General features: G+C 44.4%; 1 protein-coding gene and 1 long non-coding RNA gene across 2 annotated transcripts in view; one reads left to right on the top strand and one right to left on the bottom strand.

The window, feature by feature from the left end:
• The window catches only part of EP300 (E1A binding protein p300), a 66,350-nt gene extending 53,332 nt beyond the window's left edge, over positions 1 to 13,018 (top strand). The window contains exons 22-31 of the mRNA XM_010983525.3: positions 79 to 156; positions 1,830 to 1,897; positions 2,792 to 2,942; positions 3,064 to 3,210; positions 3,848 to 3,961; positions 4,817 to 4,982; positions 5,735 to 5,899; positions 6,694 to 6,855; positions 9,213 to 9,494; positions 9,717 to 13,018. Coding sequence (XP_010981827.3) covers positions 79 to 156; positions 1,830 to 1,897; positions 2,792 to 2,942; positions 3,064 to 3,210; positions 3,848 to 3,961; positions 4,817 to 4,982; positions 5,735 to 5,899; positions 6,694 to 6,855; positions 9,213 to 9,494; positions 9,717 to 11,915 — 3,532 coding nt within the window. The 3' untranslated portion in view covers positions 11,916 to 13,018. The remainder of the gene's footprint in view (positions 1 to 78; positions 157 to 1,829; positions 1,898 to 2,791; positions 2,943 to 3,063; positions 3,211 to 3,847; positions 3,962 to 4,816; positions 4,983 to 5,734; positions 5,900 to 6,693; positions 6,856 to 9,212; positions 9,495 to 9,716) is intronic.
• The window catches only part of LOC116156514 (uncharacterized), a 47,474-nt gene that overhangs the window by 10,088 nt on the left and 21,768 nt on the right, over positions 1 to 15,618 (bottom strand). The gene's annotated exons all lie outside the window — the stretch shown is intronic.

Here is a 15,618-nt window from a genome sequence, read left to right as displayed (position 1 = left end):
GAAATCAGGAAATATCGGAAGTTTTTATTTGGTTAAAGATTTGGATTTAATCTTGACATTTTGACTTTTCATTTCCAGGTTTGTTGAATGTACAGAGTGTGGAAGAAAGATGCATCAGATCTGTGTTCTTCATCATGAGATCATCTGGCCATCTGGGTGAGACTTAAGTATTTTCTCTCGACTTTTTTCCTGTGAACTTTAGTGAGTTTTAGTCTTCTTTGCAATAATTATATTTTCAAAGTTGCTGTCTCTGAAAATTATTTTTTGGATTGGGAAAAGATAAGTAAAATCTGGTTTTAAAACATTAAATAACCTAGAATCCAAAAATATAAATCTTTCTCTTGCATTTTTAATCCATATACAAGGAAGTTTGTTCTGCTGGTTCATTTTTTAAATTCTTTGGTGGTCATTGTTCATCAAAAATCAATACTTAATGAAAGATTTATCAGCAGAGATTACAAGAAATTTGTAGCAGCTAGAAACCAGCAAGGAGGTGTTAGACTCAGTTAAATTTGCCAGAGTCTGAATTTTACTTATGCAGTAGAAAAATTAGAAGATATGGGTAATGGAGGGTGCCAAGGGGACACCTATTTCTACCTCTGAAAGACCATCATAATGAACAGTGTACTAAATGGTGACCTTGGTTAGGATTTGACTTAAAATGTTTTCAGTGGGTTGGGTTGTAAGTTACATCGGTGTTCAGTGGAAGGCAGGGTTGCGTGACAGTGACCAGATACAGACTTCAGTGAACAAGGTATTCTTGGGCCCCATGTTCTGTTTCTGAATATTCTTCACATATTTACTTAGGTTGCACATTGTTAATGACTTTCACAGAGTGGGTTTTTGTCCATTGTGACACTCATCTGTCTACTGCTTTGGGCTGCTTCTCACTCTCCAGGAACGGGGCTGATCCCAGCTGTGTTCCAAGGGAAGGGCTGGGGGAGGGTCTCCGCACTCAGCGACTCGCAGTAGGACGAGAGCTCTACTCTACTCTACTCTTTCTTGGACTGACTGTTGACACTGGTTTGGAGGTCACAGGAAAGGGGAGGCAAATCAACAAATTTCCAGAAAAAAACAGTGAAGTCACAGCAGTTGATGTTTACATGGCTTGTCTTTAGATAAGCCTTTTCAGTACCCTCCTCAAGAGTGGGTGAGAGTAATTAAGATACTTCAGTGATCCTTGCAACTAAACATGAGTCAGTTGGCTGGTGAGCACTTAATGTGGAACCCAGTTTTTGTAAGAAATTCTACTTGTGCACACATCCTTACAGAATTGCTGGAGCAATGAGAATGTACATTTAAAATCTGGTGCTGCTTTCAAAATGTACTTATTTACATCCCCACCAGTAGCATGTAGACTTTTGCCAATGTGATTAGCCAAAAAAAAACCCACAAGAATTCCTGCTTTAATCTGTAATTCTTCATCATCTTTGCACATGTAAGCCATTTTATATGCCCTAACGTTTCTTCATGCCTGTTGCCTGTTTTTTAATTAGGTTTTTAATTTTTTTCCTTCTTAAATTTTTCTAAGAGCTCTTTATTAGTTTTATTAACTCTTTGTTATGTATTTAGAAATATCTCTCTGAATTGCAACTTTACACATACATAAGATAGATTTTATACTACAATATTAATTTTTTGTTTGTTTGGTTTTTGTTTAGAAGGGGTGATTAGGTTTGTTTATTTTTAATGGAGGTACTGGGGATTGAACCCAGGACCTCGTGGGCGCTAGGCATGCACTCTACCACGGAGTTATACCCTCCCCCTAGTACACATTAATTTAAATATTTCTCTAAGTTGTTTAAGCAAAGTCTTGGTTTATATTTTAGATTTGTCTGTGATGGCTGTTTAAAGAAAACTGCACGAACTAGAAAAGAAAATAAATTTTCTGCTAAAAGTAAGTTTCATTCTTACAGGTGAATTTTGGCAAAACTTCACTGAAGCATAGTTAAAACTAAACATCCAAAATGAACTATTTTGTTTTAATATGATTTAAATTACTTAAAGTAAAAATCAAATTTTTTCTATAATTTAAGTTGTACTGAAATGTACTTTTTGGTGTGAAATTCATTAGACCTAATGATTTGTAAAAAGAAGGATATGTGTTTTCTTTGTTGCTACATTTTTCTGTATTTGGGGCACTTCCTGATTGGGGCCAGATGTGGAAATACTTGGTCAGAATTGCCATCTCATGAATGATTCCCTGGGTTTTGTGTAAATACCCTTACGTAGTAAGGATTGCTTTTAGACCTATGTGATCTTTTCAGTGGGGTGGGGGTGGCGGTCAATTTCAGTTTTATACATGCCTTTGCCGTTTGGGGGTTTTTTTGTTTTTGTTTGTTTTGTTTTGCTGAGCTTTATTCTTTATAAGGTTTATCAAAGCACCTACCAGATGTTTTTAAGTATTATTGTAGTCGAGGCAAAGTGCATATGGATGTCTGTTCTGTTTTTTGAATCTTCTGAAATTGAAAACTTTTCAAAATAAAAAGTTGAGGAAAGTAACATTTAAAAAATACTGACTACCCTGCTTGCTTTAACTGCACATATACTGAAATGAGAATGATATGAGAGGAGTAGCATGCGCTCTGCGGGGAGGACACACAGGCTCACGAAGTGTTCCATGTTAATTTTTTTTAAGTATTGACTACATTGCTAACTTTTAACAAAACCCAGCAAGTTATCCCTTTAGTATTGAAAAAGCAGAATTGAAATTCATATTGAACCTTATAAGACTGACAGTAATAAATATGCACCTTTGTTACTACTGAATGTGTAATTTCTGCATTCCTAGGGTTGCCGTCTACTAGGCTTGGCACCTTTCTGGAGAATCGTGTGAATGACTTTCTGAGGCGACAGAATCACCCTGAGTCTGGAGAGGTCACTGTGCGGGTAGTTCATGCTTCTGACAAAACTGTGGAAGTCAAACCAGGCATGAAAGCAAGGTATCGAATAATTTCCCCTTTTCTTCTCTTGTGGATCCACCGTTGAGCACACACGGTTACTGCTGGTGATTCTAGTTTTACGGAGATGTTGTGGGTTTTCCCTCCAATGTGCACTGTACAGGTTTGTAGATAGTGGAGAGATGGCAGAATCCTTTCCATATCGAACCAAAGCCCTCTTTGCCTTCGAAGAGATTGATGGTGTTGACCTGTGTTTCTTCGGCATGCACGTGCAAGAGTATGGCTCCGACTGCCCTCCGCCCAACCAGAGGTAGGGCTTACAACTGCCACTTTCTGATTTGCATGGGAGTCTGAAGTTACAAGGTGAAAAGGCATAATGAACAAGACAGTGTTTGATGTGCTTGGTTTGGAAATGCAAAATCTTGAGTACTTTATATTGAAGTGAAACAACAACAAAAAAACCCAAAAGACAAAATACTGGTTTTCTGTGGTCACAGTAATAAGGAAAGAGATATGAATAGCAACTTGAAATTCAAAATAGGGAACAAACTGACTGCTTTTCAGAAAATGTACTTAAATCTAGGTTGTGTCGTGTACCTTCCTGAGATATCTGAAAGAATGTCGTGCAAATGGGATAGGATATGGTTTGGAATTTTTCGTTTCCAAAATAGTACAAAGGCCAGAATCAGAGTTCTGCCAGGATGTATTTGGATCCATCACTGTTGATTGATGTCCTGTGTTGTCAGGCCCTGCTGGGTGCTGCTGGGACTGTAATAGGGCTGTAGGCCCAAAATCTAGTCATTTACCCAAATAACTAGTAACGTGTGGTAAGCATCACAAATGACAAGGTGAGCAGAGAGCGCTGAAGAGAGAACGTGTGTCGTAGCCACATCAGTAGGAACTGGTTATGTGACCTGACTTGGTTTCTTTCTCCCCATTTGGTGTAGGAGAGTATACATATCATACCTCGATAGTGTTCATTTCTTCCGTCCTAAATGCTTGAGGACTGCAGTCTATCATGAAATTCTAATTGGATATTTAGAATACGTCAAGAAACTAGGGTAAGCATAAAAGCAATTTGTTTAAACTGATTACCACTGGGTGTTATGGTGAGACATAGGTTAAGATATGCAAATATTTGACCTTTTTGTCTTTACTCTTCAACTTTGGTTTTCATCTAGTAGAACTATAATCTTAACTTGGTTAGATATCCTTTGCCCGGGGTGGGGGGGGGGGATGGATATTTTGGCCCTAGTTGCACCCATCCCAGACTAGTATTATTTTGTTTGGTTAAGCTATTAGAATGCAGTTAGATTTGAACATTATTACCCATTAAAGAGAACGATAAATTGCACTTGATTCTTTTACACCTGGGTATCAAAAACCAAAATCAAACTAAGGTCCAGAGATTTAAAACAGTCCATAAGACAGGTTCCTTACCTTCAAGGTGTATGTGTGCTTTAGAGTATTCCGCATCACCTGTGGTGGTTATTTCTCTTAACAATGTGCATTTTATTTAGCTCTCTTGTCGACATGGATTCATTTTCCTTTGCATTGTAGCTTTTGTTTGGTCCTTTAGTGCAAATTTGAAGGGTGTTGATCCAGGATCATGCCTAGTTCTGGCCTACAAATGTCCATCTGATGTGGATCGTACACTTTGTGTCATCTTGGGCGAAATCACTGGTTTCTGTAATGACTCCACTCTACACTTGAAAGTGTGGCATTCTCGTGTGGGAGGGTATAGCTCAGTGGTAGAGTCTGTGCTTAGCATGTCCTGGGTTCAACCCTCAGTACCTCCATTATCCAATTAATTAACTTTCTAATTACCTCTCCTCCCCTCCCCCAAATATAGTGTAGCATTCTTTTCAGAATGGATGATCTTTTCTCTTGAGTGTTTCTTCTCTTTATGTTGTTAGATATACAACAGGGCATATTTGGGCATGTCCCCCAAGTGAGGGAGACGACTATATCTTCCATTGCCACCCCCCTGACCAGAAGATACCCAAGCCCAAGAGACTGCAGGAGTGGTACAAAAAGATGCTGGACAAGGCCGTGTCCGAGCGAATTGTCCATGACTACAAGGTCAGGAGTGGGGGGACAGAACTGGAAAATGACTGATGTTGCTGCTCTGTGCTGTTTAACTGTCTCAACAAAAATCTTGTTTGTTCTCCCTCGTCCATGAATTTGTGAAATTAAGCTGATTTGAAAGTGGGGCTTTTTCCCCATGAATTACTATTAAGATGTTTATTTAATAGCCATTGGTGATTACAGAGTATCTCACGACAAGAACTTCTACTAAATCTGTTACCTGTTTTTACTCACGGGGAGGAAAACATGAACTGGATGTCTTCCTGAGCAGCACAGCGAGTCATTCTTTAGCCATACAGTCTCCACTGTTTATAGTTTGGGTGGTTTAGAACATATTTCTCAGTGGATGCTGATGTTTCAAGGATGCGTGCAGGGTAGGCATGCCTTGTGCCACACTGCATTCTGTCTGAGTGTAAAGGCCACGGTGTGAAAGATGCTGCCTCTGCCATTGTTCTTGGTAACATAAAGGATAATTTCCCTCTTGGTAACATAAAGGCAGGCGATTTCCCAGTCCTCATGGGTAGAGGACTGTGGAAACCAGAAATACCAATCTCAGATCGTGCCTTTCCACTGTCTGAAACACTAAATGGCTCTCGGGCATTGAGGTTGGACATAAAATCTCTGCCATCTTCCAGAAGACCCACCTAATCCTTCATGTTTCTTGTGTCCCTTACCTATGACTATTTCAGTATAATAAATGCTTTTTTAAAAAAAAAAATCCCATTTGTATGTGGATGTTTTCACAGGATATTTTTAAACAAGCTACTGAGGATCGATTAACAAGCGCGAAGGAATTGCCTTACTTTGAGGGTGATTTCTGGCCCAATGTTCTGGAAGAGAGCATTAAGGAACTGGAGCAGGAGGAGGAAGAGAGGAAGCGAGAGGAGAACACCAGCAATGAGAGCACAGATGTGAGGGCTTTGCATTTTCCTTTCCCACCTCTACCTCGATTCTCATGTATAACCCAGAAGTGAGCTTAAATTTTCATTGTGGCCTCAAAGCTCTGGGCTCTTTAAGTTGGGCAGGAAACAACGGCTTAGATAAGTTACTGTGGTTCTAGTTCAGTGGTTTTCAACCTTTTTAGCATCAGACCCCATTTTTAAATGGAATCTTGGATTTCCAGTAATGGAAACCAAAGGAAAGGAACCCTGGAAAACTGATAGAGAATTATCTATCTAGAGCATGGGGCCAGGACACTTTACTTTCTGTAAAGGTCTAGATTATGAATAGTTGGGGCCTTGTAGGCCATATAATTGCAGCCTTTAAAATCATTGAATGTTTTCAAGGTTTTTTTTGAATGGTAGGCCCATAAATTCTAGAATGTGAGTGGAAGGAAATGTAACTGAGGTCTTTGGCTCCCTACTTCCACGCACTCTTCCCCTGCTCCTTGTTCCCTGTCCTCAAGTCTGGGATAGTGTGGATCCATCAGAGGGGTCTCCTGGTCTGCAGGTTCTACTGATCAAAAAGCTAAGGCTGCCATTTTCTTGATGAAGAAGCATCAGTGCAAGGATTCTTCACTGGGAGAAAACTAGTACAAAACTTTAGTAAACCTTAGTTTACTGTAAATAACAGCTTTAAAAAGAGCAGCTAGTGGAAGGTGTAAGGTTATGATCTCTAGTTTCAAAAAATGGAGTCTTTTACCATTAGTATTGCTCACGTCACTTAAATAGTTAACATTTTCTTGTCCCCTTGTGCTAACCTGCAGGTGACAAAGGGAGACAGCAAGAATGCTAAAAAGAAGAATAATAAGAAAACCAGCAAAAACAAGAGTAGCCTGAGCAGAGGCAATAAGAAGAAGCCAGGCATGCCCAATGTGTCCAATGATCTCTCGCAAAAACTGTACGCCACCATGGAGAAGCACAAAGAGGTGAGATACAGCCGCGAGAGTGGACAGAACTGGGTCAGCGTTTCTAAAAAACTGCCCACCATGGTTGGAGGTTGACGTGAGCACCAGAGACCATTTGAAATTCAGATGGGAAAAAAAAAATCATTTGAAGGGGAAAGAAGGGAAAATGAGGATGGTTGGAGTGGGTGGTGCGAACAGGGATGGTAAGGTGTCTGATACGCAGCTGTTACAAGTCTAGATGCTGTGGGGACGAGTACCAGCACTGTCTGTCTGACCCTGTTGTTTGCAGTCCTCTTATGTTTGTATTTTTGTCCATTGTTCAGGAGGTTGGCTTGTTGGGTATCTCTTTGTTGTTTTGTTTTAGCCCAAGCTCCTTTGAGCTCCATTTGGCCGTTCCAGTTTGTAATGGAACTTTGGCAAAACAAAAGAATGAAAATGTTGATTGTTTGCCTTCCTGAAAGGGAATTGGGAAGTGGAGAGAACTGAAGAAAAGTTAAACTCGAATATATGCACTTACAGCCCCTTCTCAGCAAAGTTAAAACTTTGAATTATTTTGTTATTTAAATTGCTTGCTTGTTGTTGTAGGTAGTTTGGGGATGTAATTGGGTGTGTTGGGGTTTTTTTCCTCAGCATCATCCTTGGCAAGATGAGAGGTCTCAAAGGGTAATTCATGTCAGGTTTTTGGTTTTTGTTGGGTTTTGTTTTGTTTTGTTTTAACCTCTCAGTTTGACTTTGTTGGGACACCATAATCAAGTTCTCATAGGAAGAGGCTGTTACGTGGGGAGGGAAGTCGAGGCCTGGCTTTAGGTACTGATCCTCACTTAGATGATGATGATCAGCTATTCTGAGCAATATTTAGCGTCACAAAATTCTGTCATCACAGTGACTAGGGAAAGCCCTTACAGTACATCATAATAGATGTGACTTCAGTTGTGAGTACATCTGGGACTTGGTTTACCCTGAGGAGGATGTAGGGTGACAGTCATCTGTTAGGAGTCAGAATCTAAGTTTGTCAATTTAGGTTAAAGTCAAGTATTTTCTTAGCTCTAGGGTGACATACAGTGGAGTCAATCATGCTGGTTGTTACTGGAGGGTTGGCCGTAAAGACGATGACCTAGGAAGTCACTAGATGGTTTTATCTGCCCCTGTTTTGAATGGGTTGCTACAGGTATTCCCCCACTGGTTAGATTCAGTGTTTAGGAGTGCTTTCTTTGAGCCACAGTTAATATCAAACCCAGTATTACAAGGTCAAACACACATCACAGTCCTTCCTTGATGCTTTTAGCTTTTGGCATCTGTTTGATTCATGTATCTATTCAGTGTGTGTGCTCTTGTTCTATGTTCTTTTTCTAGAAATGTATCTTAAAAGACTTGTTTTATGTAAACATTGCTACCCAAGTATATTACAAATGTTACTGCCAGTTGGCACAGATTTTCAGCCTCCGAAAAACTGGTAGAATATAGAAGGCAACACAGCAGTGGCTCACAAGTTCTTGATCTCTTGAAGACGCCGTTTTACACTTTACTGTTACGTATGTAATACCAGCTTCCTGCTGCAGCCTTTACAGCGATGATTATGGAAATTAATGGTGGTTCTGTATTTTCAGACTTCATTGAACAAAAGTTTTGCCGCTTCTGTAGCAAGGACTAAGGAGGTTTTGCTTTTCTATCTTTCCCACCTCTACCAACTTTTTTCTTCTTCAAACTTAACAGGAGAGTTAAATAGAAGACCCCCTCTGAAACACTTCACTTTGATTTCACCAGTTGTTAACACCCTGCTACATTTTCTTTATCTCTATTTCAGCAAATACCTTGTAAGAAAGAAGACATTCTCTACATGACCATGCTGTGGTTTTGTGCCACCGTCTCATGTCTGCTCCTTATGGTCGAGTCCAAGAGTGTGTGTCATATTCAGTTTCCAGGTCTCAGTTCCTGGCCTTATATTCTTTCATGATGTGGGCAGTTTGTTGAAGACGCCAGGCCAATTGTTTTGTAGGATGTTTCTCAATTTGGATTTGTCTGATGTGTTTCCTTGTGATGAGTCAGATTAAGCTGTGGATTGCATCTTTGAGCAGACCACTTCAAGGCAGAAGGTCCACTGTACACGTGCTCTACCTAACCCAGACCACTCTTGCTTGGAAGGAATTACTGGATGAGATAGAAAAGATAAGGTGTAGGTTTTTAGGCTTGTCATAGTCCATCCCAGAGAAGAACAGGCCTACATGAAGCAGGAGAGAGGGGGCTTGTCTCAGGTAACCTTGTGGTGTGGTCATAAAACTAAATGGGGCGTCCCAGCCCCACAGCTGCGCAGCCGGGCTCTGCTGCCGTTGACCCAAGGCTCCAGTTCCAGCATCGGAATGAAGCTTTCTGTCTTGCAGGTCTTCTTTGTGATCCGTCTTATCGCCGGCCCTGCCGCCAACTCCCTGCCTCCCATTGTTGATCCCGACCCCCTCATCCCCTGCGACCTGATGGATGGGCGGGATGCCTTCCTCACCCTCGCCAGGGACAAGCACCTGGAGTTCTCTTCACTCCGAAGAGCCCAGTGGTCCACCATGTGCATGCTGGTGGAGCTGCACACTCAGAGCCAGGATCGCTTCGTCTACACCTGCAATGAGTGCAAGCACCATGTAGAGACGCGCTGGCACTGCACCGTGTGCGAGGTAGGCCCCGCGGGGGGGACGGGAGCGGCTGCGGGGGCCTCGAGAGGCGACGCAGTCAGAGGTTATACAGGCTGGGGGTGGGTGGGGCCTGGCCTCATTGGAGTGGTCTGGCTGAAGCAGCTTTCTCTAAAAAGGGGCTTTTTTGTAGCCCAAGCGGAATATGTAAAGGCTTTTGAATGACTTCAGCCTTGGAAAGTTGACCTGCACCTGTTTTTCCCCCAGGATTATGATTTGTGTATCACTTGCTATAACACTAAAAACCACGACCACAAGATGGAGAAACTAGGTCTTGGGTTGGATGATGAGAGCAATAGCCAGCAGGCCGCAGCCACCCAGAGCCCGGGAGACTCCCGCCGCCTGAGCATCCAGCGCTGCATCCAGTCTCTGGTCCACGCCTGCCAGTGCCGAAATGCCAACTGCTCCCTGCCCTCCTGCCAGAAGATGAAGCGGGTCGTGCAGCACACCAAGGGCTGCAAGCGGAAGACCAATGGAGGGTGCCCCATCTGCAAGCAGCTCATCGCCCTCTGCTGCTACCATGCCAAGCACTGCCAGGAGAACAAGTGCCCTGTGCCCTTCTGCCTCAACATCAAGCAGAAGCTTCGGCAACAGCAACTGCAGCACCGGCTCCAGCAGGCCCAGATGCTTCGCCGGAGAATGGCCAGCATGCAGCGGACTGGCGTGGTGGGGCAGCAGCAGGGCCTGCCCTCCCCAACGCCCGCCACTCCCACCACACCGACGGGCCAGCAGCCCACCACCCCGCAGACGCCCCAGCCCCAGCCCCCATCACAGCCCCAGCCCACTCCCCCCAACAGCATGCCGCCCTACTTGCCCAGGACTCAAGCCACTGGCCCTGTGTCCCAGGGTAAGGCAGCAGGACAGGTGACCCCTCCGACCCCTCCTCAGACTGCTCAGCCACCCCTTCCAGGACCTCCACCTGCTGCAGTGGAAATGGCAATGCAGATTCAGAGGGCGGCTGAGACGCAGCGCCAGATGGCCCACGTGCAAATTTTCCAAAGGCCAATTCAGCACCAGATGCCCCAGATGACTCCAATGGCCCCCATGGGCATGAATCCGCCCCCCATGGCCAGAGGGCCCAGCGGGCATCTGGAGCCAGGGATGGGGCCCACAGGGATGCAGCAGCAACCACCGTGGGCCCAAGGAGGGTTGCCTCAACCCCAGCAGCTGCAGCCCGGAATGCCAAGGCCAGCCATGATGTCAGTGTCACAGCATGGGCAGCCCTTGAACATGGCTCCCCAGCCCGGACTGGGCCAGGTCGGTGTGAGCCCTCTCAAACCAGGCACTGTGTCTCAACAAGCCTTACAAAACCTTTTGCGGACTCTCAGGTCTCCCAGCTCTCCCCTACAGCAGCAACAGGTGCTTAGTATCCTTCACGCCAACCCCCAGTTGTTGGCGGCGTTCATCAAGCAGCGGGCTGCCAAGTACGCCAACTCTAACCCGCAGCCCCTCCCGGGACAGCCTGGCATGCCCCAGGGCCAACCGGGGCTGCAGCCACCTACCATGCCAGGCCAGCAGGGCGTCCACTCCAGTCCAGCCATGCAGAACATGAATCCCATGCAGGCGGGCGTCCCGAGGGCCGGCCTGCCCCAGCAGCAACCACAGCAGCAGCTCCAGCCACCGATGGGAGGGATGAGCCCCCAGGCTCAGCAGATGAACATGAATCACAACGCCATGCCTTCACAGTTCCGAGACATCTTGAGACGACAGCAGATGATGCAGCAGCAGCAACAGGGCGCAGGGCCAGGGATCGGCCCCGGGATGGCCAACCACAACCAGTTCCAGCAGCCCCAGGGAGTTGGCTACCCCCCGCAGCAGCAGCAGCAGCAGCAGCAGCAGCGGATGCAGCATCACATGCAGCAGATACAGCAGGGGAACATGGGACAGATGGGCCAGCTCCCGCAGGCCCTGGGCGCAGAGGCAGGAGCCAGTCTGCAGGCCTATCAGCAGCGACTCCTTCAGCAGCAGATGGGATCGCCGGCTCAGCCCAACCCCATGAGCCCCCAGCAGCACATGCTCCCAAGTCAGGCCCAGTCCCCACACCTCCAGGGCCAGCAGATTCCTTCTCTCTCCAACCAAGTGCGTTCTCCTCAGCCTGTCCCTTCTCCGCGGCCGCAGTCCCAGCCCCCCCACTCCAGCCCGTCCCCGAGGATGCAGCCTCAGCCTTCTCCACACCACGTTTCCCCACAGACCAGTTCTCCACATCCTGGACTGGTAGCTGCCCAGGGCAACCCCATGGAACAAGGGCATTTTGCCAGCCCGGACCAGAATTCGATGCTTTCTCAGCTCGCTAGCAACCCAGGCATGGCAAACCTCCATGGTGCAAGCGCCACGGACCTGGGACTTAGCACCGATAACTCAGACTTGAATTCAAACCTCTCACAGAGTACACTAGACATACACTAGAGACACCTTGTAGTATTTTGGGAGCAAAAAAATTATTTTCTCTTAACAAGACTTTTTGTACTGAAAACAATTTTTTTCAATCTTTCTTAGCCTAAAAGACAATTTTCCTTGGAACACATAAGAACTGTGCAGTAGCTGTTTGTGGTTTAAAGCAAACATGCAGGATGAACCTGAGGGACGATAGAGTACAAAGAATATATTTTTGTTATGGCTGGTCACCCCCAGCCTGCTTTTCCCCTTGTGTGTGTGGTTCAGGTGTGCACTGGGAGGAGGCTGAGGTCTGTGAAGCCAACCACACGCTCCTGCCTTGCACCTCCAATAGGTTTTATTATTTTTTTTAAATTAATGAAAATATGTAATATTAATAGTTATTATTTACTGGTGCAGATGGTTGACATTTTTCCCTATTTTCCTCACTTTATGGAAGAGTTAAAAAAGAACATTTCTAAAACCAGAGGACAAAAGGGGTTAATGTTACTTTAAAATTACATTCTATATATATATAAATATATATAAATATATATTAAAATACCAATTTTTTTTCTCTGGGTGCAAAGATGTTCATTCTTTTAAAAATGTAAAAAAAAAAAAAGAAAAAGAAAAAAAATTCCCCTTTCCTCCCCTCAAGTCAACTTTTGTGCTCCAGAAAATTTTCTATTCCGTAAGTCTGAGCGTAAAAACTTCAAGTATTAAAGTAATTTGTACATGTAGAGAGAAAAATGACTTTTTCAAAATATACAGGGGCAGCTGCCAAATTGATGTATTATATATTGTGGTTCTGTTTCTTGAAAGAATTTTTTTCGTTATTTTTACATCTAACAAAGGAAAAAATTAAAAAGAGGGTAAGAAACGATTCCAATGGGATGATTTTAACATGCAAAATGTCCCTGGGGTTTCTTCTTTGCTTGCTTTCTTCCTCTTTACCCTCCCACCCCCCACACACACACACTTTCTGTAAAACTTGAAAATAGAAAGCAAAAACCCTCAACTTGTAAATCATGCAATTAAAGTTGATTACTTATAAATATGAACTTTGGATCACTGTATAGACTGTTAAATTTGATTTCTTATTACCTATTGTTAAATAAACTGTGTGCGACAGACACCTGACTTTGTTTCACTTCTTGACTTCACATCTATCTTGGGAGCATCACTGGAAGTGCTTGATGTGTAGGATTCGGGGGGGAAGTGAAAGCACCCGCTTACTGTCCTTGCTAACTATTACCTAAAGTGATTTTGTGACAAAAATGGATTTTAAGAAATAAATGTTGGTAAATTTGTCCAAAGTTCAGGAGAAAACACAAGAAGTACCAGCTAGATGTCAGTTTTGTCCGTCTGAATTGATAGTAATTAGCCTTCAACAGCCTGATGTAAGCCCTCCTTCTGTGGTCCCCTGTGGATGACCTCCTGGTCTTCCAGTCACCCTTATCCTGCAGGGATAAGACTGAGCACCTCAGAGGGGTCACATCTGCCTAAGTTACAAGTAAGCCCTTGAAAGAGCAGCACTTAGAGCCAGGGCAGCAATACTACATCCCAGTTCTGTTCAAATACTTTGTTACTGCTAACTGCCAACCAAGAAGTCGGCGGGGAAAGAGGCTGTACAAAAGGAAAGGAAAACGTGAAAATAAAACCCAGAAGAGATGGCAGCAAGGAGTCCGGTACTGTGCTGGGTGTGGAAGGATGGGGAGGTTGCCAGTCCTCCGTCCACCCGAATATTTCATCGGCTGTGAGTGAGTGTGAAATGAGGACACTCGGGGAGCTGCGCTGGCATCACTAGGCAGGTCTTCCTTGTTATCGTCATGGAGCTTTACACTGACGATGATCTCTGCTAAGGGCTAAAGAAAAAAGATCTCTTCAAGTAGCTTAATTCAAACTCCTAATTGTTCTCCCACTATTTTACATTGTCTCACCAAAACAACCAGTATCTCGGTGTGAAGTGAACTTGCATAGTCAGCATGAATCAGAGCCCACCCCAGCAGATGTTATCGAGCATCCACCTGCCTCAGGTCAGTGGTCCAGCAAATGTATGCACGCGCAGCACCTACAGTCTGCCAGGCAGGACAGCGAGCATGGACAGGATGCGGCCCTGCCCTCCAGCTAGCCAGCCTGAGATCTAGAAAAGAGGACAGAATGATGCTTAAACAAGATGAAATAAAGGTTAAGTGCTGTAAGCGGGACAGAGGGAGCAGGAGGAATCGTTTCCGGCTGAGAGGAATTGGGAGTTTCTGGAAAGGATAGAATTGAAACTGGAAGAGGGCATAGCTCAGTGCTAGAGCACAAGCATGAGGTCCTGGGTCCAATCCCCAGCACCTCCATTGAAAAAAAAAATTTAAGTCAACCTAATTACCCCCCCTCCTCCTCACCCCAAAAAAGAGTTAGCTAAACTGGATCTTGGAGGGGAAGTGAACCAGGAAAGGTGGAGAGGGGTGAGAAGGAACTCCACCCACAAGAGTGAAGAATCTGATCCTGTTGGGAAACAACTTCAAATCCACTTGGCTGGGACCAGAGAGAACATGTTGAGTGTCTGTCGGAGAAAGTCTCCCATAGTGCTCCCCGTTACCAGGGCCCAGGATTGATTCGAGCTCCTGGATGGGAACACAGAATTTTCACCCATTTCCAAGCAGTAAATTCCCAGCTTTTACAGCTCTAGACTCTGGCTGAAGATAGCTGGGTTGAAGTGTCAACCTCTTCACTGTGATGTTGCAAGGAGAAAGCAGGGGCAGAAATAATTAAATAGGGAGGGGAGAAAAGCTGTCCTTGCCCAAACTAGAGGCAGTTTTAGGAGGGGGAAGATGTGGATTAGTCCACAGGAATACAAGAAGGTTAGTTCACCGTTTGTGTATATTTGAAAATTATCACAGTAAAAAGTTGGGAAGAGCTAAAAGGAGCCACAAGTCTCCAACAAAGTTGTTTCTAAGACATCAATCTAGGAAACGGGCCCAATGGGCACCAGCAGTATCCAGGTGTTACTTTAGTTGCTTAGCTCACTGAATCCTCAAAAATGACAAATGAGAAAGCTGCAGCTCAGATGTATGCGGAAGGTCACACAGCTACCGAGAAAGCCAAACATCTGCTGGATTCCACAGCCTGCTTCTCCGCATCCTTTCTCCCTCACCGTAGAGAAGCCCTCTAATGGCTGCACGTTAATAGGTTTGACACAGGGCCCCATGCCAAGTAAATTCAAAATATAGACTAAAAACTGAAAGGGGGAGAAAAGTAAGGAATCATAAAGATAAGCTCCCCAGGCTTCTCCTTTCCCAACCACAGAACCTCGTCTCCAGAGAGATGGTTTTCCAAAATGTTATGTTCATGATGAGGTCACCATGTTTAAAGAACACACAGGCCAGCATCAAAAAGAATAAAATGCTTAGGAATAAGTTTAACAAAAGACATGCAAGACGTGTACACTGAAAACTACAGAACATCCTTGAAAGAAATTAAAGACCTAAATAAATGAAAAGATATCCTTGCTCATGGATCGGAAGACTAGGGAGGCCTAACATTGCTAAGAAAGTACAGGCAACCTTGTTTACTTGTGCGTCACTTTAAGCACTTTGCCGATACTGCGTTTTTTACAGCTGGAGGTTTGTGGCAACCCTGCACCAAGCAAGTCTATCGGTGCCATTGTTCTAACAGCATTTGCTCACTTACTGTCTCCGTGTCGCATTTTGGTAATTCTCCCAATACTTCAAACCTTTTCATT

The sequence above is a fragment of the Camelus dromedarius genome, chromosome 11 (assembly GCF_036321535.1).
Source record: "Camelus dromedarius isolate mCamDro1 chromosome 11, mCamDro1.pat, whole genome shotgun sequence".
Taxonomy (NCBI): domain Eukaryota; kingdom Metazoa; phylum Chordata; class Mammalia; order Artiodactyla; family Camelidae; genus Camelus; species Camelus dromedarius.
Note: the sequence above shows the minus strand (reverse complement) of the source record. Positions and strands in the feature narration are given on the sequence as shown.